Source organism: Daphnia pulicaria, chromosome 8 (genome assembly GCF_021234035.1).
Source record: "Daphnia pulicaria isolate SC F1-1A chromosome 8, SC_F0-13Bv2, whole genome shotgun sequence".
Taxonomy (NCBI): Eukaryota; Metazoa; Arthropoda; class Branchiopoda; order Diplostraca; family Daphniidae; genus Daphnia; species Daphnia pulicaria.
In genome coordinates, this window is record NC_060920.1 from 15439640 (window position 1) to 15466357 (window position 26718).

The 26718-nt window shown below is 43.3% G+C and overlaps 1 protein-coding gene across 1 annotated transcript in view; it reads left to right on the plus strand.

Annotated features, from left to right (window-relative positions):
- LOC124312706 (Krueppel-like factor 3) overlaps positions 1 to 24426 on the plus strand; it is a 37056-nt gene extending 12630 nt beyond the window's left edge. Inside the window, exons 4-7 of the mRNA XM_046777200.1 lie at positions 9349 to 9457; positions 15151 to 15222; positions 20659 to 20912; positions 21050 to 24426. Of these exons, the coding sequence (XP_046633156.1) occupies positions 9349 to 9457; positions 15151 to 15222; positions 20659 to 20912; positions 21050 to 21222 (608 nt within the window). The 3' untranslated portion in view covers positions 21223 to 24426. The remainder of the gene's footprint in view (positions 1 to 9348; positions 9458 to 15150; positions 15223 to 20658; positions 20913 to 21049) is intronic.
- The last annotated feature ends 2292 nt before the right edge of the window (positions 24427 to 26718 follow it).

Below are 26718 nucleotides of genomic sequence, written 5' to 3' on the forward strand. Positions count from 1 at the left end.
AAAAGAGAGTCGCGCGAACGTTATGACCTCTTTGACCCTTTTTTTACTTTTTTGAATTTGGAAATTATTGGGCGCTATGTTTTCTTCTTCTCCTCCCGTTCTCGGATGTAACAACATAAAAAAATCAGTACGTAACCTCCAGATATTCAAAAACCCTCTTTTTTTCTTTGGTTGTGGTTTTCCAGCCCGAAAGACCCGATGCTCGAAGGCAAAAAATTGATAATAAAATACCAAAAAAAACGTGGAAAAGAAAAGACGAAAATACAAGAAGATGAATTTGAATTTATAATTTAGCCCATGCTCGCGCGCGCCAACTCGCGCTCTATGTCGCTCTCTCGGCCGTGATTTACGACCGACGACGTACGTCCGTGTTCTGCCGCACTTCATTACAGATAGACCGGCGTCCAACTACTTGCCCTGCTACTAGAACTAGACAAGCCTTTGAAAATAGACAATTTCTTCTTCTATACGCTTACTATCTTTTTTTTACATTTTTTGCGCAAAATAGCCCTAGGGGCTTGTTTGTCGTCATTTTTATTCTTCTTTGTTGTTTGTTGTACCGGTTCTTGTTTTATTTATTCATTTTTAATTTGTTTTTTTGTTATTGAACCTCGAGCGTCCCTATCCGTATACCGGCGCTATCCGATAAGTTATTTCCTTCGCTTCGTTTCTCCGACATTTTTGAAAATGAGTTGGTGGATATTCTCGGTCGTCCCGATAAGAAACGGGAAAAGGAGCGATTTCCTTTTTGTTTTCTATTTTTCATCCACGCTAGTCAGATGATTATAAATGGCCTCGCCTTTTGTTTTCTTGTTATTGTTTTTTCCGTTTTTAACTCTAATTTATACAATTTATATTCGTATGTGTGTGTAATAATAAAGCATTATAAAACGGGGTACGTGTAATAACGGTCCTTGTCTCCGCCATTGAGAGTTCCGCACCGTTACCTAGTCATTATCCGATTAAGTGGCGGAGAGTTTTTCGGCTACTCTCTTGCCGCCGCTTCTCTTCTGTGCTGTTGATTGCCAACAACACCAACTGAAATCGCTCGGTCGACTCTCAACCGCGACAAGATGCGCGCCCCTCGGAAACATTTTCCACTTCAGCCCCGTCAGCTTTTGTTGCTGTTGTTTTGGGTTTTTCTCTCTCCCCATCCAAAAAAAAAAAATTCGAAAAGAAGAAGAAAAACAAGAAAGGAATTCACTTGGCCGAAACCTGCGGTGAGCCGCACCGGCGAACAGCACCACCAACAACACACACTGAACATTATAATATAGTACATGTAGGGACCGACACCGCTCATCACGCCCGGATAGAGCGCTCGTGAATCATCATCATCAAAGCCATCACGATTCATTTTGGAGAGCCCCAAAAAAGATGAATTCAACCAAACTGCTCGGCCATTTATGTCGCCGTGTGTGTCATTTTTTCGGTTTTTTTAATTATCAGTTTCTCCCTCGGAGAGGGGGGGGGACACTGGCAATTGTTGGTACTGATCTGTCGTTTTGCGGTTGGCCGTCGCGTGATTGGTTACACAACACTAAGTAATCCGAGTGGTGGTGGTAGGGGAGAGAGTCTAGCTCATTCTTTTCTTGTCTGTCGCCGCTAATGGTTTCTTTCTTTAATTTTGTTGCTGTTGGTTGTTGGGGAGTCGGAGAAAGAATCAGTGGAGCAGCGTTCAGCTTTTTCTATGTATTTTTCTTCCAGGCTTTGAGGGGGGGGGGGGCACTTCTATTGGTTGAATTGCGCGCGTGTTTTGCGGACCGTGTGGCGGAACTTTTTTTTAGGTTCATTGTGTACGAATGGTTTTCTTTCTCTTTTTTCTTCCTCGCTGCGTTGAGGAGCAACGCAAATGGCGTGTGATTATACCTCATAAACGCCGGTTGCATTTTTGGCTTTTCTGTTGTTGTTGTTGCTGCTGTTGTCGGGGGAACCATCGACGATGCTCCCGCGGCCGTCGATGATGAGGGGCAGACACATCCGCGGCGGAACGATCGTGCACCACACACGTACGCCTGGCTTCTCCTTGTCCGTTTGTGTGGTTCTTGTTTCCTTGCATTGTCCTGGCACCGTGCGTAATGCATTAGTACCCCTTTCTTTCATGTAAAATAGCTTTTTCTTCCCTTTTGAACGGGGAGCAATGGGAGAAAGAAAAAATGTCGGTGGTAGGCCGCTTTTGTTTCCTTCGACTTGTTTCTCGCCGCCGCCGCCGCCGCCGGTTCCAACAAACGGACTGTTTCTCGGAACGCCGCGGTCGTGTGGTGGTTGCCATTTTGACAAAAGACCTTAAAAAGTCTAAACTCCAATACTTGTCTGGCCACTTTAGTTGTTTGCATGGAAGTAAAGATCTCGGTTGGCCAAGATAAAAGACACAACAACAACAACAATTGCAGCTGCAGCACGCGGTAGTGGCGGACTTGGAGAAACATTTAAATGAATGTGCCGCCACCGCTGTTGTTGTTGCTGGTAATTTATCGCGGCGGTGGCGGCGACGGCTGCGGCGCCCAACCAAATTTTTTTCTTTTTCTTATTGTCGAACGACGTTGGTTGTTGCCGTATTTATCTAAATATTGCGGTTTCTAGGCAGGGCATTTCTCTGCCCAGTTTCCACGCTGCCGACGATGCTCGACGGACAGCGACGACGACGACGGCCACTAAGACTATTGCTTTATGAATCGTGTGTTGTATTATTTCATGATTGAGGAGGGGCCGAGCCCCCCCTTAAAAAAAAAGTCGGTCGGCTATTTTCTTTCTGTCGTTTTTTGTCTTTCGGCCTCCTGCAGCGGAGAAAGAGAGAGTTGGTGGAGGCCATAAGGTTCCTTGTTTTCCACCTTCATATTTATGATGCAGCGTAGATATGCAATCATATTTTCTTCGTCTTCTCTCTTTCTCTCTCCATTTTTTCTTTCTTTCTTTTGCTCCATTCGCTAGTTGAAGAAATAAATGAATAAATGCTACAGGTACTACACCGTAAATTGGACGCCTCATTACTGGGTGGGGGTAGTATAGGTTGCGCGTGCCCGCACTTAACGTTTTTGTGATTTACGAGAGTCTCTGCGCCTCTCTTTCCAGCGCGAAAGAAGAAGAAAACAAAATTGGTGGCAGTGGAGCTTGTCGAGCTTTACTATCTAATGCAGGAATATGGTCGTGTTATTACTTTACTGTAATAGCAAGGGATGACGACTCTCCTCGCTTCCATCCGCCCGCCCATCTTGGTACACAATAGCCAAGTTATGGCGTGTGTGTATATACCGGTATGTACGGTATACTCCTTTTTTTCTTTCCTTCTCCCTCCCATTGGCATTATGTACATCTGGGCCGTATCTTTTTTTTTTTTTTTATCGTGACCAAAGGAACGATGACTCGACTCAACTCTTTCGAAATGTCCTCCTCTCTTTCTCCAATGTAATCCGGTGGAAAGTCACCACCGACAGAGGTGGTCCCAATTGGCGTCGAGAAAAAGAAACACGGCCGTTATGATTGCGCGGAGAAAATTCTATATTACTTGTAAATAACAAGACCATCAGATGAACGTGAGTCATCCTCCTTTTTACCGAGAATCGCGTCCCAGTTCTTCCTCGTTATTTTATTTTATTTTTTTATTTTTTATATCTCAATAGTTGGTCGCTAGGGCCCCGCTCCTTTTTCTACTTCGTATCGTTGTGCGATTCCGGGCTGGAAAAACCCATTTACATGAATAGCAGGTGTATCTAACCATACACCAGTTGAGGTTTCCAGACCGCCGGAGAGTCTGGACTTTTCGTGCTGTGACTTATCCACCGTATACAAAGCATATGCAACCTTGTGTCTTAATTCAGTCATCTGGGCGATTGATCGAACCATTCGTTTTTTTGTTTTTGTTTTAAGCAATTTTTTCTTTCTTTCTTTTCTTGTGAATGGTTTCGCAACGTTATTGAACTTTCTCGCCACAGTCTATCTGTGTTTTAATGCGCAGTACTCGGTGCTGAATTGAATAAATCTACAACACACACACACATGAGAAGAAAAGAAAAATAAAAGCTGGAAGAAAGATCACGAGACCTGACACCTTTTCCCGTTGTAACTGCTGGGTTAATTTGTTTTTCGATCTGGTGTGTGTGTATACCTGTCCTTAACGTTTGTCATTGCCGATTGTGTTTCTTGGTTTCCAAACGGAAACAGGTTTTTCCTTAATTTCTATTTATTTATGTGCCTGTTTTTTGGGTTTTTTTTTTTTTTTTTGCGTGTGTTCGTTCCCAACCGCCGCCCGTTTGATTGATTTGTAACCTTCACCCCTTTTTCTTAGAAGGTACTAGTAGATCCTAGTTAACTACTACCAGCTGGTCTGGTTTTTAAGTCTTGACATTTGTCCGTCGTCTCTGATTTCCTGCATATTTTCTTGTTTTTCTTGTTAAGTTCTTGCTCTCTTTTTGTTTGATATCCCTGATTTGCCTTTGCGATCGAGGTAATATTGTTTATCCGAATCGACCATGTGTGCAGCCATTGTGAGACGACCTCCGTCAACACACAAGTCTGCCACACCCGAAACATGGAGCTGCTAGATATGATTTGCAAGACACGAGAATAATTTGCTTTTCAAGGAGCGGCATTTTTCCCATTTTCTTTCGCGGAATTGTGACGGGAGAAGTTGGGCTTTTGTCAGGAATCTATCCGGTTTCATAAATAACCGATGAACCGACGAAGTTTATTGTCGGCAAATCCAGGGATTTGTCGTTTTTGTTTTTTTTTGTTGCCCTTTCAAAATGACGAGAAATGCGTGTCCCATCAGGAACAGAACACGTTAGCAGTGCAGTCAAAACCAGTAGTGGGACTAGGCTACTAATAGTTTGTAATGATGGCCATAGAAGTCGGTCGTCACTTGTTTGAGTTGCCGAAATGAAAAATAGAAAAAGAAACAAAACCAGTCGGGAAATTTCGTTGGCCATCAGTTCTAGGGATTTGAACAGCTCAGTTATTCGTTGTGACAAGTCTTTCGTGCGTGTAGTCAAGTTTACGGTCGAAATGGGGCGGGGTGCATAGGGATTTGGTAAGTGATGTCGGTCATGATGACCCGCCCTGTCGACATGACCCGTCCATGTGAACACGACCGCGACGGCCGACAAGAAGAAGAAAATGAAAAGTAGGAGAGAGAGAGAGAGACGAAAATAAAAATCCACCAAACAATAACAGCAACGGCAGCAGGTTGGGTGATGCCGGTTGTGTCAAGTCAAACCACCGTGAGCATCTCTCTCACGTACGTGAGCCGCGAACGTGACTCGCCGTCCAAGTCGGTCCACCAGCCCGCGACGGCACAGAGAGAGAGAGAGAGAGAAAAGAGACGGACACGAGAGAGAGACCCAGCGCTGATGATTTACACATTCCCCGATTGCGTACCCCACCCCTTCCCCCCTCCCCCTCTTTTTTTTTCTTTCTGTGCCGCCTAGTCACGCTTGGCTTGAACGACGTGACTGCATGACATGGTTTCCACTTTTGGTTTGTTTTCTTTTTTCTTGTTGGTTTTTTTTTTGTTTATTTATCTTTTTTGTTGCCAAAGACAAAACCCAACGGAAAATGAACGAACGAAAACAAAACGCCGAGAAAATGTCCGTGGACTATGTTGGAACTTTGAAAACAACCAGCGTGTTTTTTTTTTCTTCTTAGCGATAGACTTGAATTCGATTCGACCGAACCTTCCCCTCCAGCGAGTAGTACCTGTAGTCTGAATTTATAAACGAACGCAATAAATAAATCGACTAAGTCAAACGAAGGGAAACACGAAAGGTAACTTGTCGGTGACAGAGAAAACAAAGGGCTGGATGATTTACGCGCTCGGCAAAGTTAAAATTTTGTTGGCCGATTATTGTTTCTCTCCGATGATTTCCCTTGGTTTTCTTGTTCGCTTTCGAGAGAGTCGAGAGCTTTGATTGATACGAATCCATCGATCCAATGACGGCATTGACTTGGCCGGTTACAAACAGTTTGACGTGCTGGTTCCTATACTGTTGCCGCCATTCCAGTTTGGCGAAAAATTGGGAGAACAAATGGCGCATTGAATTGAAAATAAATCGAGTTGCATGGGATTGATTCTTTCTTGTTGTTCCGGAGGGGGTGAAGATGAGTTGTTCCGTTGTTCTCAGTCCGATTGGAAAGTTTTATTGCGGTTTTATTGGCCCGCTTTTCTCCTTCTTTTAGGTTACTAGACTCGTGTGTGGAACTGTTGACTAGACCTATTCAGATGTATTCGATTTATGTCAATTTGCGAAAACAAAAAAGAAAACCTTGTCCCGTCATAACAGGTTCTCGAGGACGGTTAAAGGTTTGAGGTCGACTAGTTTCTGTTTAGTTTACGTAGAAAGACCAGACCTGACCCAGGGTGGAGTCGGTTAGTTTTTCCCTTTTTTTTAGATTAATTGAGAAGATTAATAAGAATTGAGGAATTTTTCACGAGGAATGAATACAACAAGTGAAAATTCGCATTTCTCTTTGGCTGGCGCCTGTCCCAATATCCAGTCAATTTCCAAAATTTGTAACGAATTTTTCGCTTCTTTTTCATTGGATGCCGACCGTCTGGCGTTTGAGGGACGACGATTGGAATTGAATCGCTCCAACAAGATTTGATTCATGGCGATCCGCGATCTAGTCGGCCCAGAACGTTATCCACGTATCTCTTTTGAAGGCAAATTTGCCACTCGACGGAAACTGCTCTCTTTGTTTGCAAAACAACAGCGTCCTTGGCGCACTGTTGGACCTGCTTTGCTTTGCTTTGGCTTTTCTACTTCTTTTCTTGTGTGACCTCAAGGTGCAAGTGATTATGCTCCACCAACAAAAACCCTCGCAGAGTTCTGCTATCATTGATCTCTTTTGACTCAAAAGTCTGAAAGACTTTGACTCGCAGGGCTGGTGCCAGAATGAAAACCGAGGCGAGGTTGTCGATTGCGCCCGTCGTCTACAAGCGAACGCAGTTTGTCGCTTACACAAGCCCCGGCTTTCTCGCACTAGATCCGAGTCGGGTTGAATAGACGCATATGTCCTCTATAGACCCGTCGTCTCTGATTGCGTGCGCTTCTATAGTCGGCAGCAGCGGCCCATATTTCATTTGTCATCTCTCTCCTGCGTGTACATACGTATACTGTGTACGTGTGTGTGGGGGGTTCGTGTGTCGTGTTTCGATGGCCTTCACTCCACCTAACGGTATCCCGCAGGGGACGGCAGATAACCTGCGCCCGTCACTGGCTTCACAGTCAAATGTCTGTTAATAACAAGCCGAACCTCGACAAAAACGAGAGAGAGAGAGAGAGAGAGAGAGAGAGAGAGAGAAGGAGAGACACAGAGGAAAAGAGAAGCTATTTCGGTTTTCTCAAATGGCAAGAAAAGCGAAGAAAAGAATAATAGAAGAAACAAGTAGAAAGGGAGTTGGTGGCCCACACGGTTGTGTGTTTCTACGCGAGGAGTGTAGAGACAACGCTAGAGAAAGAGAGCTGATTGCTCGAGATGTTTGGCGTATTTATTTATTTCTCTCCTTTTCTTTCTATTTGCCAGCGATCGTATAATCAGCCAAGTGGGGCACATTAAAGACAAAATGACTTTGAGAAATGGTTGTGCCTACGACGGCGAACACGAAAGAAAAGAAGAAAAAGAAAATGAAAAAGAAAAAAACAAAAAACAAACTAGCGGTCTACATATTGCCACCTGCAAATGAAAATGTTTGCTTATGGGCTTAGGCTTTCAAAAACTCGTATACTGCGCGCCATTTCCCTCTGCCATCTTGCAGTTGTTTTACGATGACACCCTTAAAAACTTAACCAACACACACGCATCCATTGCCTTCTTTCTTTCTTTCTTTCTTTCTCTCCTCTTGTTGAACGAACCAACGAACATCCATTCGGCACCGTGACCACACCATTTATTATCGAGTTCACGTAATGACCTAATTAGATCTTTTGGGTTGAGCCTCCCAGCTGTTCCGATTTGGTTGTTGCGCAATATAGCTTATTTTTTTTTCTTTCTTTATTATTCTTTGTTTGCTCATTCCTTCCAAACGTCCGACCGTCCGTCCGGCCGGCCGTCGTCAAAGCGGTGAAAACGCCTGAGAGGCAAATGGAAAAAAAAAAAAAGGCGCACGCGAACTCGTAGATTGAGATCTGCATCAAGTTGATCTAGTCAATTTTCCTGTTAATTTCCTACAATATCGGCATGGGCGGTGGCGTCAATGAGTTTGAACCGCCCTAAGGATACACTACGCTCGATGAATGTTTCTTAGTTTTGGGGTGTGAGAAGGCCGGCTGCACGTATTTGTGTGTACTCAAAAGATTTCTAGACTTTTACAAACTGATTGCTGCCTTTGTATTGCGGACCATTGATTTGGTTTTAAAAATCTAAAATTGCACTTGATCAAGTATTACTTTGTTGTGTCTTTCTGTTGGAAAACAATTGTTTAATGCGATTCTTTTATTTTAATTTTAGCGCTTGGCAACTATCGCGACACAATTTGCTTCTTGTCTCAAATGGACATCATTGATGTTTAACGGAATTTCATTGAAAGAATGATTGTAATCGACTATTTCTTTGTTATGGGTCATTTTCTCTACACGCACCACGAATTCGATGAATTTTGTATTTCCCTCGTCTACCGTCTGGGTTGGCGGCAGATTCGACCGGTTAGCGCATCAAAGTCTCTGCGCATTTGATATTTGATACTTGAGTGCGTTTGCCTCGCACCTATTGGGGTCTTTTTCTTTTTCTCCGAAATTAGTTTTGACATCAATAAGGATGGCCCACGATTCCCAACCTTCTTAAAGTCCGCGTCTTGATGGAGGGTAGATTTTTGATAGTGCGACGGTGGTATTTGTTTTTCTATCGGATTTCGGTATAGGTTATTCGATCTGATGTTTGCCTTTCTCCCTTGACCCCATCTCCCGATCCCATTTGTTTCTCCCTTCCAAGCTCGGAACCAAACACAGTCCACATGTAAAGGATACAGGCAGACGAAGAGAGAGAGAGAGAGACGCTCAAATTCTAAGCTTGAGTTGGCTCCCCATATCTTTTGGGGTCTCGGCAGCGCCAACTAAAGCAATTTCCCCCCTCCGTGACACATTCACCGTGGCAATATCTACCAACTGTCACTCGGAGCTTCTGCTGCAGACACAGTTTTTTTTTTTCTCTCGCTTTCTCGCTCGTTTATTCACTTTACCCTTCCATCTTGGGTCTTTTATCATGTTCGCCCAAGAACAGACCCCCCACTGGATTTCAAATCTATTCGTTCCTCCCTCCGGATATTTGAGTTTTTTTTTTCTTTGGCGAAAAATTGCGTGTGTCTTATTTTATTTGCCCTTAATTTAATTTGGCTTTCATCGTTGAATTCCTTTGCAGCGCCTGAAGCCGTCCGAGTTGAGATGATACCCAGCATCCAGTGCACGTTACGGACGACTTCCAACGCGCTCCTGACGCATCACCACCGCATGAAAGAGGAGCCCATCTTGTAAGTTATTCTTTTTTTTTTGTTCTCTTCTCCATTCCGTTTTTCTTTTTCGTTCTCTTCTTTCTTTGAAATGTCTGGCGACTTTCTCATCATTCCTCCTTCGGTCGACCGATAAGTCGAGAAGGGATTCATCACCGAACCCGCACAAATGATAAAAACGGGCGGTCTTTCTTGGGGTTTAATCGACCGTAAATGGACTGTAGGAGAGTCTAGTGCCAACAAGCCGCTGTCCGGCTGCCGCTCCTGTTGTTTTTGTTGTTGTGGTCCGTATTTGCCCATCATTTCTCATCACTCTTTCGCCTTGTCTCTCCCTCCTTTCTATAAAGAGAAAGAGAGTCTGAAATGTGAGGAGGTTTTTTATTTTTTATTTTTTGGGGTTGTTGTTATACTGATCGATCTAAATGATGGGGCAAAGAGAACTCGGAGAACCCAAGGACAGAAATGAACTGGCAGTCATCGTCATTGACTCGGAAAAGTGGAACCGGAGGTGGTCCATCTCCTCTCGCAAGATATCGGACCCTTATGGATGCGGAGGTCTCCCCCTGTTCCTCCTTCTCCTCCGCATAACTCTCTATGAATAATGGATGAAGCGCGTGCACGGCAATCATCGTACAATTCATGCCATCAGAGGGGGTGGCGCTCGGCTGAAATTGAACAACAACAACACGAACAACAAGAGGCAACAACAAGCAAACCGTACAGTTTTGTGCTACGAATAGGACAAGACAACACAACACACACAAAAAAATAAGGGGCCAGTGGCCAGAGCCCCACAATGAATCGGAATATTTTGTTTGGCTCTTGTGTGTGTTTTTGTTGCCCGGCTTGCGGCTCCGAGGAGAGCCCAGCAGCAGTCATCAATTCAATCATCGATACAACTCGCATTCAGCTTACCGGTTTGAGGTTATATGGGCGTCGGGAGAGAGAAACTCCACCGAGCTAGTCGGTGGGGGGAAAACACAGTCTACAAAACTACGCCCCATTTTCCAACCGTTTTTCGCTCTTGACCCTTTTCTCTTTTTTCATTTCCAATCGATTGAAATCAATGGAACTACACTACACCATCGCTAATACGTTGAGGCTCTGCTTGTGGTGCCAGTCGCTGTGGGTGTGCATTTTTATTCTTCTTGTTTGGTCGAAATTTTTATTTTTATACCAGGCCGCGAAAGGGCATGTATGGTAGAGATAGCTCACTGCGGGATTTTGAGTCTATCAGGCAAGAAAGCATGTAACCTTTTGAGTTAGGCACGAGGATTCGAACGAGTCGAAGAGAATGAGAAGAAAAACGGGAGAAGAAATAATGCTTCTAAAAGCAGCAGGTGGCTGATTCAGACTATAACCCCCTCCATTTTTACTTCTGTCTAATCGAGCGAGAGTCGATCAGAAAAAGAGAGAGAGTCACAAAGATTAGAGAGACCCAAGGATAAAATAGTAGATGGTAATAGGTAGATAGGTTAGGTAGGGCGTAGGAGTGGCCGACCGAAAAGAAAAAAGATTGAACGCTAACTATCAGCGCGTGAGCAGAGCCGCCATTAATAATGGCATTTCTTTCTTTCTCGTTTCTATTTTTTTTTTCTTGATTGTATATTTTTCTTTTCCCTTTTTTTTTAAGGGAATTAGAAAATTCAGTTGCCAATTGGGAGGGAACAGAAAAATAAAATGGGAGAGAGAGACATATATCACGTTAGAGTAAAAAAAAGCGAGCGACGCCCCGTCTTTTTTTTTATTTTTGAGACTTAAATTCTTTTGGTTCACGTCCGTTTATTCAATAGCGCTCCCGTTTCCAGTTGGGCGCACGGTTACAGCCACCTCGACCGTAACGAACTCAACTGTGAGCTTGTTTTTATATATTTTTTATTTAATTTTTTGGCTGCCGCCGCCGCCGCATCCGCACCGAGCATGCACTCACACATTATTTATACTATATTTTCCTTTTGTTTTTGTTTTTGTTTTTGGTTCTTTTTGCAGAATTCATTTATTTGACTGTCCTTGCTTAGATTTTCTCTTCTTCATCTTCTTGACCCGTTTTTCTTTCTTTGGCTATTGTTGTTGTTTGTTTTCACTTGCGCGTTCTCTTTACTTCAATATCCAAACGCCGCCTTTCCATAAATGAGTCAAAAGATGCGAAGCAAATGGAATCATTGAAGTACTTGAGCACGTCAAGGCGAAACGGGGGAACGAACAAACCAATCGAAACGCCAAAAAGTTTTGGAAAGTGGTTGAAGATTATTTTTTCTTTGCAGCGAGAAAGAGAATGTCGCCATACTTTTTCAACTGTAAACACGACGTGATTTCAGCAATCTGTCATCGTGCCAGCCAAACGTCTTCAATTTTCGCTTGAATTGCTCATCGAGTCGGCAATCGACTCTTCAGTTTAGAGGGAAAGAGAGTAACTATAGTTTTAATAGAGCGTGTATCTACAACCAAACGCAAGTGGTCCGCTGGCAACCGCAGAAGATTCGGAGGTTAAAACCTTTTTTTTTCTTTTTTTTTTCTTTTTTTTTTGCATTCCCGCCGAGTCCCGCCGTTTCGTTCCGACCGAAAGCTTTTTATTTTTAGAATTTATTTTCGACACCTTTTCCTTTTACCCTTTTTTATTTAAGCGCTCCCTATGTACCGCGATGATGGGGCACGATCAGCGTAATATAGATCCCATTAGCATGGCACGATGATGATGGTTTTTTCTTCACCTCATAAAATCCACAGCACACTAATCGCCCCACTCTTTCTCTCTCTCTCTCTCCCATCTATATAAAATTTATATATTTTTATATAATATGAACCGGCGAGGCTTCAGCACACTCCCAGCAGTTTTCTCGATAAAAGAAAAAGTAAAAAATACAAACCTTTTTTTGTTTTTTGTTTTTTCCTTTTCTGTTTGGGATTGCATTCGTGCGCGTCCGCGTTCTTCCAACTCGTTCGTTCGTTTTTTTTCTCTGCCCGTCTCTGCCGAGGCAATTACTTGAATGGTGTTGGAGCTGAGACCCCTAGCTCTTCACGCCTTCCCGCAACTTATTCCAACGGGTCCCGGCAGGCGCACGACCCAACTTCTTTGGCTCTCTCCGCCTAATCAAAGAGAATCTTAAATCAAAAGACGATGAAGGGCCACCCTATTTTCTTAATTAATCAGCTCGGCGCTTGAATGACTTTTTGAAGCCACAGCGTGGGGCTGTTTCACAACTACTAACTGCGGTGCCACACTAATGGGGGTAATGAATGCCGACAAGTGCATTTTGGGTTTCGGTTTTTGTGGTGGGTCGTCGAGCGATGAGACTGCGCCTTTTTGGCTTTTCTGACCCCGGTTAGGTTGGAAATATTTATTTATTTTTTTTAATTTTTTTCAAAGTTTATTATCTTGATTTCAAGTTTTTCTTTCAAGTGCCTTAAAAGGGTAAACGAATTAGCCGAGATGAAGATCGAGCAAAGATTAGACGACGGGCCGAGATAAGACGACGGGCGCATAGTTTCCTTTCGGACAACAACAACACACATCCCGAAAAAAAAAAAAAAAAAATAATGTTAGAAAAACAAACGGAGGCTTCTCACGCCCAACTATTTTCTCCCTCGGCCGTCCCATCTTAAAAAAGGCGTGTCGCTTCGGTTTTGGGATTTTTCTTTTTTCCTTATATTTCCCAGTCAAACATTGGAAATTGCCGTGGAGGCTGTACAGTGGGTCGAGAAAGATGGAGTACAACCGCAACAACAACAACAACAACAATGAGGCTGCAGGAGCAACAGTAGTACTTGAGCAAGCGAGGGAGGAGTAGGAGGGGATCAAGCTGATGATGAGGATGTATAATATGATAATGCCCGGCTCTTCTTCTTCTTCTTCTTCTTCCTTTTTTCTTATCCGAGAAAGCGTCCACGCCTTTCTCGCTCGCAACCCTCAACTCCCTTTCCGTCTTCGTCTGGCCCCCCTCCACAAATTCCCGGCCGACAATGATGGTGGCAGCGGATAGACATGACGCGATTGCACCACCACCCTTTTCCTCTTCTTCTTCTTCACATTCCTCCTCCACCACCACACCACCACCACGGTAATCATGATGTATGGTCCGCCCTAGCAGAGAGCCAAGCCTATTTACATGCGTATGCGTCCATCATTGAGATCGTCTAGGTATACTCTCCGTTTCTTCCCCCAGTTGGTCCGTCATTTTAAGTGGCCAGGGCCAAGCGCCAGCTGAGCAACTGGTTGAAATGAAATGATGCAGTTTCATCGACCTTAATGAGAGAGTGACTTTCTTGTAATCATATGGTTGGGTCGCGGTGTGGCGGGCGGCCTGGTGATGCCCATCTCCTCGTCTTTTTTTTTTTTTTGTCTTTTTCGGCGGCCCAGCTGTCACCAGGCGGACCCCTTTTCCCGTTTCTCTCTGTGTGTGTCTGCCAGTGGTGTAAAGTGTCTCTCTGGCGCCTTACCGTCGTGATGCGGTCGGGCCATGACGTTCCACTTGCATGACTTTGGAAAATAGTTGCACCGACTGCCGGCCCGTTTTACCTTGGCCAGTCGGAGAGATGAGAGAGAGATGAAGGGCTCCGTACCATCGGTAATCCCTCACAGACTCTGTAATGAATGGCCTGACAACACGCGTACAGCCTCTCGAATCAACCAGAAACCTTCCCCTCAATTTCGAATGTAAACTCTGGTCAAGTCCATCTCGATCGTCCCTTTAAGACAACAGTAGAGAAAGGCGGCCGGCAATAAGTGATCGTTTATTCTCTCTCTCTCTCTCTCTCTAACTCAACTCGTGCTGTGTTGCCACCCACTTTTCTCTCTCTGGTTTCTCTTCAAGCTTTCCAACTTACTACACATATGTAAACTTATTACGTTGGAATGGGAAATTTTCAAAAATAAATACTCGACACCCCCTCAAAAAGTGCCCAAAAAGAAATCCCGGATGCTGGGACGGCCGAGAAGAAGATGATCATGGCGCTCATCCTAGCTTTTCCCGCCTCCTCCTCCACCTCCTCTTCCACCTCCTCTTACTCTTAGACATACACACATACTGTCTCGAATCGGTCACGATCGCTGCTGCTACAAGTATTTGTAATGAATCATCGAGTTTTCTTTCAAACTCCTCCTTGGTCGTGCATTGTCTGCGTTGTTTCCAGCGTCCGAGCCCTTGGAGGAGAGTGGCACAGCCCAAAACAGGGGGGAAAAAACATCTTACTGGCTCGCAAATCAGAAAAAGAAAAATGAACACAATTCGCCTTGTGAATTCAGAAAATATTTTTGCGACGGACAAATGAAAAAAAAGAAAAAAACTTGTTATTGGTTGAATAGATCCAAGCAATAGATTTCGCCCATATCCGATATTAAAATTCAGATTTTCAAGCAGCAGCAGCAACAGCGACAGCCACAATAGCAATCGGCGACTGGTTTTCTATTACAAAAGTGAAAGAGAGAATTTATTATTTGCCCTTTTGACGTCTGCACGCGTCTCGGTCGACAGAGCGCCACGTACATATGCAGTATATATATAAAACATTCTCGAGATGTTTGAGAACCGATAAAACGTCGGCGAACACAACAACAAATCAACAAGAAACCCTCCCAAAAAAAGAAAGAAACGAAAAAATACCTTGTGCACGAACTTGTAGCTGTCGTTAATTACATAGTCGATAAATCATAATGATTTCGACAATAATCAGATCGTCTATTCATATTCATATTTTTTCTTTTTGTGTTTCCACAGTAACCATGGTGACACCATGTTCGAAGATGAAGACGAAGACGACGAAGATGGATTCCTTCCCGGTTACGACATGTAAGTGAAATTTCAATTTGCTTTTTTTAAAAAACACACACACGCAGCTGGAGGGAATTGTATAATGAGTGCGAGTGTGGGTGAGTTGACTGAGTGAGGGGGAAGTCTAGTCGTTAGTTCAGTATATATCAAACGTCAACGAAAACACACACACACAAAATGGGATTTTTCCCACCGAAAAGAATTGAGCGTACGTAATCAGTGGACGTGGGAGTGAGTATTTCCTTCATCTCTTTGAAGGTGAACATTTTGTTTAAGAGCTTCTAGTCCTTTAGGTTTTTGTTTGTTTTTGTTGTTGTTATTTTCAATCCCGTTGTTGCAAGTCGTGCCGTTGCATTCGTAGATGTAGGTATTCACGAATAAGCGATCGTGCAAGGGATCATGTCTCTCCCAATTGCATCCCCCCCCCCTTTCGTGTACATGATGGCCAGGCCGAGCGTCCTTTTTCGGCTGATATTCCTACACTGGGTCACTACGGTGGAGTCGTGCAGACTTTTATTTCGCCTTTCAAGTCAAGTAAATTTTTCGCAGAGGATCAGGTTGCAGTTTCAGCAAAGTGTTTTGGGGTCTTCCCCCTGTCGAGCTCTCTCCTCTTTTTCTTTTTTGAATGTCTAGCACCACCTTTCTCTCGTTTTCACACAAATGGGCAATGCCGTGAATGTAAATGCCGTATTAGCCCCGTTGCCATCGTCTCCCGACCGAGTACGGTGTCACTGGACGTCTACTCAACTCCTCCAGACGAAACAGTCCCGTCAAAGTGCGTGCGAGTCGAATGAATAGAAAAGAAGAAGAGAGTCTCTTTTTTTTTTTGACTTTGGGTTCTTTTTTGGTCACGATGGTTTGCACGATTCTTTCTAGACGAACAAATGGATGTCTCTGGAGAAAAAGAAGAAGAAAAATACTTGCGAGACCCAACACACTGTGCATTGAACCTATTGATGTTGTCGGGAGGAGAGGAGGAAATCGTTGAAGAGGACTTCCTTTCTTCAGAAATTTTCTATTGTCAAATGGCGGGTGACTCTCTCGGGATATCGTTACGGCAATCCATCGAAATGGGTCGTGCCGGGTTTTTTTTTTTGTCATTTCCCGATTTCTTTTGGGCATATTCGTCGATTCTGAATTGGAAGAAGAGTCGAGATGACAAGGTAAAGTCAAGCTGATGTAGTCACAAGAGAAACTGGACAATAGGGCCGGCCCGAGGGTTTCCTTTTTTTGAAGTTGTCGGACACGAACGAACGAGGCCGAGATTTTTTCTCTTCTGCCGAGAACATTGGAGAGCGTGAGAATAGTGCCTTACTCTCTCTAGCTCGTATAGGTCTCAAGGTGGCGTCTGAGGTGGGTGAGGAGGTGCCGCGTCGTTGTCTCGGGTGTCACGACCTCGTTCGTGTGTAATGGGTCGAACGTGCCCGTGTCTCGTAGATGGCCATCAGTTGGAAGTTTTTTTTTTCTTTTCGTCCATCTACTTGCACTCGGTGCTTGCAATGGAATCTCGTTGTTGTTGTTGTTGTTGTTGTCTCGGCCGCCTCTTTTTGACCTGAAAGGAATGTTTCATTTCGGTTATTTGACGCTCAAAGTGTGTTGGTGTTGTGGCGCTTCTTTATACACGCCCATTGGGCGCATTGAGGCATGAACTCGTTAGCCGAGAAGTTGGAGAAGAGAACCCAGGCGGGAGCTTAGCCCAAGTTTAAAGAAAAGAGAGAAAAATTGGGAGATGCTTTTCCTCCTCGTCTCCCCCCTCTCTCGTGCTCATTGTTTCTCCTCGTGAAGTCGGATGGTTTATTTCTGTTTTGTTTTGGGGGGTGTTTGCCTCGCTCCGTTCGGTTCACGAGGCGAGAGAGAAAGGAGAGCGGGAGAGACGCTGGTGTTTACTGCAGCAGACAGGCTAATGATGATTTGCTGATCATTTTCTTTTTCTTTCTATTTTTCTTTCTTTTTTTCGTGGAGATTAAAAATAGAGAAATGATTATGCCTTGGCATTTCACATTTTCACGCTCCCGAAACTTCTAATCAGGACCCGGAGAGTCTTATGCCCCCCCCCCTCCTCTCTCTCTCTCTCTCTCCTCCTCCTGTCTTGCCTGTTGTAATGGATGCAACTACTGTGTGTGTGTGTGCTGCTCGCAACGGTGTTGATTACCGACGGGGTCCCCCTCAACAATTCAACCTCTCCGCTGTGTTACAATTGTTGTTGATGTTGTTGCGTCGTCACGTTGAGAGTCATTTTCACGGGTTATGAATGTTTGATTATACGATCCTCCCAACATCCGCTCGGCGGCTATGACAGACCGCAGCCAACACGCACACGCAATTAGACCGGACTTTTCAACACTTGCCGTTTTTCTCCGTCGGTCTTCTCTACAATCGCTTCTCTCTCTCGCTCTCCCCAACGGTAATAACCACAACAAACAAAACAAGTAGAAAAGTGACTGATAAAAAAGAAGGGGAGACATGTCCGTACACTCACGTATACAAGTAGAGAGTCGATTAGATTGTACTTTGCATTCGAATTTCTCGAACGAAAAGAAAAAAGAAAAAGAAAAAGAAGAAAACACGAGAAAGAGGAGAAGGTTCGTGTAATGTAAAAGGAGGACAACCATCTCGTCTCTATCCAAGCGTGGCGCGCAGTTTGAAAATGTATACGACACTTTGGCCCGGAACCGAATTGTTGTATTGTATATTGTGTGAATGGAACAGCAACAACAAGGGGGGAGAAGGCAACAACCTCCCGAGTCGAGTCTGAACGACTGGAAACGGGCCATATTTAAGAGCAGGATGGAGAAATGACATGAGTCCACGCCATCAGGTGATAAACTCGTAATGATTATAATGAACGTCCGTCTTCGAGACGCAGACAGACATGGGACCAAAGTGCAATGGAGAAGGAGGACGAACAATTGACAAGTCGGTGCCAATAGAGACATTCAAATGTCTACCCCCCCCCCTCTTTCCCTCACTCCAATTCAAAGACATTTCAAGTCATCAGCTGGCTTTTGTTGTTGTTGTATTTTCAGTTCTCTCTCTTTCTTTTTTTCTCTCTCTTTTTTTCCTATCACAATTTGACGTAAAGGAGAAGGGAACTATTTTTCTGCCCCTTCTTCAACAACAAAAAGAAAAAAACGTCGGGATATTATTATTTTTTTTTTTTTCTCTTTAGTGGAACGCTCACGATGTAGTTGGATGCGCCAAACTTAAAATCACGACGTACCGAACCGGTTTTCTTCTTCTTCTTCATCATTTTCGTCCATTCTTCATCGTTCAGTCTTTTTTTTCCCCTCTCTCTCTCATTCTTCCACTAACGCCCTACAATTGAATGCCATCAAGAGGTCCGTTATGATAATAATAAAAAAATTAAGTTTTATGAATAATGAAAGGAACGGGGAAAGATTCCCCCCCCCCTCCGTGGGATTGTGTGCAATCCTCTTGCGTTCGCTCTTTTTTCTTAGTCACATAATCAAAAACACAAAAAAATAAAAGATTGGACGGGCTAAGACTCGGAACGGAGGAAAAGAAAAAAAAAATCCGCTTCGACTGACCCAATAATATGATGGGCGCTCACTCACCCAGCGTTTGTTATCATCGTGGTTATTACTATGATTATTATTATTTTTATTATTAGGCTATTATTATTAATAATAATTTTTTTTCCCCGTTTCTTCTCGTCTTCTTCACTTCGTTAGACATGTGTTTTTTTTTTATGTATTATTTATTATTGATGCTCTCCCCTTTGTTGCTTTGGGGGTCGTTGGGTCTTGGTTCTCGTCCCTCGCCTCTTGTGATAACACACGGGACTAATCTGCGCTGGTCGAGCTGATTTTTATTTATACAACCGAGACGACTAGAATCAAAATGAAATGATGGGAGATTGGTAGGGAGGAGCTGGGTAGTAGCGAAGGCTAAAGGGCTGGAAAGCGAAAAAAAAAACAACAAAAACAGCAGACGGATTAAAGAGAAAATTGGTGGTCCAGGTAGTCGAGAACGCGGACAATATCCCCGGCTGATTCCAGATGGCCATCCCCATCTCCCCCCCCCCCCTTCTCCAGTATAAATTACGACTTACGTCAGGTATTATATTAGTAACTGTAACTGTTGTGCTCCGGGACCATTTATGAAATAAAACATGGCAGCCAAATGGCAACAAAACCAAATTAGAACGGAAAAGAAAACGACTTGGAAAGAAGTAAAAATATAAATTTAGGTGAGCAGGCGCACAGATGATGCGCCCAAAACAATCGAAAATTACCAGAAGAAGAAAAAAAAAGAAAAAAAGAAGATGTCGTCAATGTCATGCACGGAGAAATTTAAAAGGCGTAAATGGCAAAACAGGGAATTGAGGAGATGTTGCGGATGTTTATCCAACCCCATTTTATTTTTCTCACCTATTTTTGTGTGTTGGTCGTATATACACACCGGTCTCCACCCTTTTTTTCTTTTAAGGAGCCTCTTGAGTGACTCTTGGCACCTCTGTGGTAGCAAAGGCGAGAAGAAAAATAAAATAAAAACTCGACAAAGTTCAAAGGAAAAGAAGAAAAAATCCGAAAAAAATGTGAGACTCTGAGACCCCGGCTGATGAATGATGACTAGACTAGAGAAACGGACGGGCAATTTGTGCGCTCCTTGGCCTTCTTATCTCTTTTCATACGAGAAAAAAAAAAAAGAGAATCATTCTGAAACCCTCCCGTATGTTTGTGTTCACGGCCGTCGTCCATCATCCCCCATCAGAGAACACGAGAGTGTATCACGAGCCTTTTTGGAATCCGCCAGTTCAAGTTTTTACTTTTGTTGAGTCTGCCAGTTGATAGATTCCTCCCCATCACAACGGCGTACTACACATTTCCATGTTTTTTTTTCTCTCTCTCTCTTTTCTATCCACCTCCTCCTCCCCCACCGTTTTAATGGGAAAGATCCTGTGGCCTCCCGAGTCAAAGGCTCCTCTTCCCCACCCCTGGTATTTAACAGCTACGTTTACATGTATATTATTTCACAGCCAAACTGCGCATCTTTTTTCTTCTCTTGTTGTTGTTGTTGTTGTAGTCGAGTTTTTTCTTCTTCTTCCATGTTGGAGGGAAATAGAAAGGAATGAAGGACATGGTGGTGGCTCTCATCTCTTTCAAATTCTACTTGATCAATCGTCGGGTCGGGGGCATCTGTATAATTTGCCCACTCCATTATGCGCGCTCTGCCCTCAGCCCTCTTTTTTATTTTTATTTTTTGATTTCTCTCGGGTCTTTTTCCTGTGTTGTGTTATACAATTTACGTTGCGTTGATGTGCGCAATTTAGAATGTGAACCACACAGACAAGAGGCTAAGGAATTCATGGCATCGTGTCGTCATCAATCTTTGGATTGATTTATCCTTTCTCGCATTAAACTCTAATCATCATTTCGTTTATTTCATTTCATTTCATTTGTTTTGTTTTTCTTTCTTTTCTTTTTCATTCAGGACTTTGAGTCAAAGGCCGTTGTCCTCCTCCTCCGCCAGCCCCTCGCACGGAACGTCGACCAACAACGGACTGAGCCCCAACCGGCACTCGTCGCCGGGCGATTCGCCACCGCCGCCGCCCAGCTCGGCCGCTTCCATCGGAGACTTCACCGACAGCCTGCGGAGGCGCAAAGTTCACAAGTGCGACTTTGAAGGCTGCGAGAAAGTCTACACCAAGAGTTCGCACCTTAAAGCTCACAAACGAACACACACAGGTACGTGTCCCGTTTTCTTTTTGTTATTGACCCGTCCAATGTCAATGGATTTAGTTTTTTTGAAAAAAAATTATCCAATGATGTTCATTTTGTTTGTTTTTTGTTTTTTTGTTTTTGGCGCTTTTTCGGTCGCGCAGGTGAAAAGCCGTATCAGTGCACGTGGGACGGTTGCACTTGGAAATTTGCACGGTCTGACGAGCTGACCCGCCACTTCCGGAAGCATACGGGACAAAAGCCGTTCCGTTGCCACCTGTGCCAGCGTTCGTTCTCACGATCCGACCATCTGTCACTGCACATGAAGCGACACTGATGTACACGATGGCGGCTGCTCTATACATACTGTACTCTAGGCAACAGGACGCAACGCACACTGAGAGAGAAATGGCTCCACCAGCTGACACTTCTTCGAAAAAAAATTTCTTTTCCTTTTTTGAGAAACAAAATTATTTCGGGCGTGTACGTTTACGGTGGTGACTAGCGGTCGGGCGAGTGAGAGAAAGGTGAAACCATCAACATCATCATCATCGGCCAAAGCCAAACACACACACACACAAACAAACGCAACAGAGAAAACCCATCAACCATCACTTCTACACACGACGGACACCGGGGACACCCGTGTTTTCCCTTTTTTGCGGGCCCCGAGGCAAAGAGGAGAAACAAGTCAACTTTGTTCTTTCTATTTGTTTCGTTTGGGAATCAATTGATTGTTTTTCCCAAATCTGTACTTTTTGTTTTTTTACGATGAAGACCAGAAAACGATTATTACGATGAACTACAATTTCGATGACGCAGGCGTTTGCGTCGATGAGTTTTCGGGTTTTCCCCCCTTTGTGCGGTTTTTCACCTTCGTTTAAACCCTCCCGCACAATTTGACGTGTAACATCCAGTGCGGTTGATCAAACCTCATCGCGTTATTACTGTCATTTCCGCTCCTGTTCCTGCTGCCCCCCTTTTTGTTTGACTGTCGTGTGTGTGACTGACGACTCTGGCGATCTCACATCATGTTGTTGGATCATTTCGCTCTCTCTCTCTCTCCTTCTCTCTATCGCCTTAATTGTTGTTTGATCTTTTGCGTGGCGCAGCGAATTTGAAAGGAGGTTTTTTTTTCTGTTCTTTTGCGTTCCTCTTTTCGTCTTCCGCCGCCTCTTTTCTCCGCTGCCGCCCTTTTATATATATAATTTCTTTCTTCCCTTCCGTCTCTGTGTGAACGAGCTCGCCTTAAACAAAAAAACAACTCCTCCCTCTACTATCGTATACATATTCTATATTGTGCGTGAATTTTTTGATTTGATTTCTTCGCTTTTTTCTTTTTTTTTGATCAACTTGTACCATATGTCGCAACAAGATATCATCCTCCTCCTCCCCCGAATCCGTCCAAAAAGAGAAAACGCACAGGGAAAACAAAAAGTTTTGAAATGCAGAAAAGAAGAATTATATTTAGTTGTTTTTTTTTTCTTGGTTGCTTCTCCCTTTTGGATACGGAAAATTTTTTCCCATTTTTTTTTTTTCAACGTTGTTTCCTTTGAATCGATTCATGATGATAATATGTAAGACGACCAAAATGGGTAAAGGGTTCTTCTCGTCTTTTTTTTTTTTTTTTTTTGAATTCGTTTATGTACCGAACAACAACAACAACCAGCCACACCATGTTGTGATGATTTATAACAACAAGGAGAAAAATAATTCAGCCTCTCAAAACGCCCGAAACGGAAGAAGGTGCAGCGCGTGGCGCATATCGTTCCTCATGTTGCTGTTGTTGTAATTTTTTTTCGGTCTGCGAAAAGATATTGTGATATTCCTCGAGCGAAAAAAAGAAAAAATATTTGGGCGCCGGAGCTCCACTCGGCGCCTACACACAAACGGACATACATAGACAGATAGAGCTAGACAACTTAGGAAAAGAATAGGATGGCCGGGACATGTATAAATAATAATACCGAGGCTGTGTCTCGAGCGTCTAACCGTCGAGTTGGAAGAGAAAAAAGTTTTGCTTGTTTGTTTGTTGTTTGGGAAGTAACCACAGCGTGAATTGTGCAGCACACGCCCGCGATTGATATTATACTCGGCCTGAATTCAATGAGATCATCACTCAAAAAATAAGAAACAGCTGTCGACCTTTTTATTTCTTCTTTTTCGAACTCTCGCCTCTCCTTCGTGCGTCGGTAGAGAGATTTTTCTGGGCTGAGACATTCTTTTGTATGCATATCGTGCCATTTATAGTGAACGTGTGCGAGCGGTCGTCCTACTCTTTTATTTTTCTGTTTTTCTCTTTCTAACCCTGAAATTTTTATAAATATTTCATTTTATTTCGTTGTTGTTCTTCAGTTGAATTTATTGTACCCCCCGATTCATTTGTCTCTGCAGTTTTATCATTACGAAAGAATCTTTCTACTTCATTTTTATTATTGCATAATACGTCTCTCGTCTGTTTATTTTTTATTTTTTATTTTTTCTGTTCAGTTCTCACCCTCCTATACTTTGTTGTTTTCTTACCGCCCGGAAGCAGCCATAGGGTCTTATACCTCATCACATTCCAAATTTTTATGCAATAACAATTCAGCGTACTTTACGGTCTATACATATAATTCTTTCTTTTTCCTCCTTCTTTACCCTTTTTTTTTTCTTTTTATTATTTCTTGACGAAGAAAAAATATACCAAGAATGAGAAATAAAAAGAGTTATCACACGCCGACACATTCACTGTGTGAGCAAAGAGGGAGGAGGAGGGCTAGCACAAAAATAAAAAAAAATTTAAAGATTCTCCACCCCGCTCGGAAAAAAAATCTTTTACGTTTCTGTTTTTTCCTCCCAGTTCGTATGTGTGTCATTCGCCATGAAAACACAGGAAAGAGAAAAACAACTTCATTTTTTTTTTTTTATTTTATTATTGTGAAGAAGACGAAAGAGCCGCCTTGTTTATATTTCTTTTAACGGCCTTCTCTTCTCACACACATAGTTTGTGTTTTGGGAGAAAAAAAAAAAATTTTTTTTTGAGATAGAAAAAAGTGGAAAATACTGCCGTTAATCATGCGTCATAAGTTTCTTTACTCAACACTGAAATAAAAAAAAATACAGAGAAAACGCCTATTTATTCTCTCTCAAACGCACTTGGAGTTTGCTGCTGTTGTCCTCTCTGTACAGAACAAAGACGAAACAAATAATTTCTGATACTTTTTCTTTCCTCTCCTTTTTTTTTACGTGTATAAATTTCCAGACAATTATTCTCTCTCTCTCCTTCCGTTATTGTTGGTTTTTATTGTCCCTCCCGACTCGGAAAAAATCATCTTGTGTGTTTGTGTGTGATGACTCTTTGAGTGTGTCCATATTGTTTACGTGTGAGAGTGTGTGCGTTTTTTTCAAATGTTTTTTTTTTGCGTTTCTTATAATTTTTTGTTTCTTGTTGGCGCCTCTCTTGTAACTGCGAGAACATTATTACGAGAGCGGCGAACATTATTGCGTTGCGTGCTCTTTCGAATTGTATCTGAATTTATTACACGTGGTGTGGATGCAACACTTTTTTTTCACCTCTCGATTCATTTCGATCGGTTTCACTGATAATGAATTCACGCTGATGGGGTCCCGCAATCACGCGAGTATTGGCCCGCGCAGACTCACCTTCTCGGCGTTCGATCGTGCCGAGCCGCCATCGACTTGCGAGAAGGGAACCCAAAAAAAAAAAATAATAATTTAATGAACTTTTCACGCTGCAGCTACAAAATGGGTGGGTTGATTGTATTCGTACCATACGTGTGTACAATCGTCAACATAAAAAAAAGATACAAACGCCGGGATGAAATTCTCCAGTGGAGAGAACACCAAGACGATTTCAACCGAATAACCGAACCGAATGAGTGAATTGACTAGCGCTACGGGGCTGCGAAGGATCGATTCTTTCCTATTTTTGGGCAACCGAAAAGAAAACCAGAAAACCAAAATCTCTTTTCGTGTTTACGATGATGATGATTATCTTTTACAATGGCGCAGTGAAAACGCTTTTCTATCAAAATCTAACGAGGGAAATAGAGAAACACTATCGATTATAGAAGGGGCCAACCATCGCCAAAAACGCCAAGTAGCCCATAAGTCATAGAATTCATAACCTCGTTGCATCACCCGCGCGTTCTCGTTTTTCTTTCCTCGTTGGCCATCATTGCACCAGCAGCCGTGATGGGTTTTGCCCATCGCAGATCGTTAAAAAAATATATCCCTGAGCTTTTTTTCTTTTTTTTTTTGTGGAAAATGTAGACAAAATAAAAGATTTGTATTCGCTGTGTATGCTGGGGGGTGACGCTGCATTGATGAATCGTCCCAGCGGGTGGGATGTATAACTAGAGGCCGTTCAAACTTGATTTCGAAAATTGCCATGAAAATTCTCGTCACGAAAATCCTCCTCCGAAGTGGGGATTACCCGAAAGAAAATTGCCTTTGCTTATATCTGCATTTCATTGTTATTAGCGTAAGCAGCGGAATTTGGTGATTTCCCAGGCTCCAGATTTTGTGTTTCTCCTTGATGGCCTCACGTCTTACGTGTATACTCTATCACGACGGTACAAGATGGAATGCTGTTACTCTTAACTAGGTAGCCCTGACTCTCCACTCCATCTATCATGTGCTGGATTTTTCGCCGTTCTAATTTGATCAAACATTTGGGTGTGGTCATCATTTTTTCGGGTTTTTTTTTCTTCTCCCTCCGCGATCTATATGATTTGTTGACTTGCCGTTTCTTTTAATGGGACAGCCGTCTGCTGGTCGACCCGTTATCTTGCACTGCCACGCTCAAAAGACCGCACGTTCCTCGCCCACTTATTGTCAGTCGTGCTGAGTGTTCAAATCACCGGCCATGACGTTGCGGCTGAGATGAAGAAAAAAAGAAATAGGCACACAACAACAACAACAACAGCAACAGTTGGGATGAGGGAGGGAGAAGAAGAAAAAAATAAAAATCCAGTGGACTTTTGCGGATAGTTGCGAGTGTTGGCTCCCAAACTACTGGCGCCTCTTAACGGGGCCCCTTTTGCCTTTTCACTTTGGGTTACGCAGGTGGAGCGTGTAGTGTTACCCGAAGAAAAAGAATAATGATGATGATAATAATAATAAAATACTATATACGTATGCACGCAGCGGGAATACAGGACCTTGCCTATAGTACCCGCTGGAACGGAACCGAAAAAGTGAAAGGCCTTATTTTTTTTTTCTTCTTCTTCTTCTTTAATTCACGTAATTTATTTCATTTTTCGTCTTTCACCCGCTGATTCGTGTGGCATATGGGCCGCACCTGCCCTGATGGCCTCCTTGCGGTGCTCTCGACATCGTCAAAACGAGCCAAACGATTATCGCATTACGAAATCTTCTTTTGGAAGGGGGGCCCCACCACCACATTTTCGAACCCCCTTCTGCCCTCCCCTCGTGTTTTTTGTTTTCTTTCGGGAGAAATGGGAAACAATTGAAATTTTCATCCTCACGAAATGGCAATCAGACGAGCGAAAAAAGAGAGAAAGAACAAAAGAAGAGAGAGAGAGATGGAAAGATATACTGAGTTAGAGAGAAGGGAAAATGCAGTTTGATTATCGAGGGCCAACAAACAAGAAGAAGAAGAAGAACTGGCAAAGGCAGAGAAACGAGAAACGACTGTGTGAGAATTCCCGCATCAGAGCAATCGGCATTCACAACAGTACGTCTACTAAACTAACTATACAATCTCCCTCCAGCACAGAAGGTGTAACAGTTCGGCCATGTCCCTTTTTTCTTTCTTCTTCTTCTTCTTCTTCTTTCGAAATAATAAATGAAATAACCGTTTTCTGCG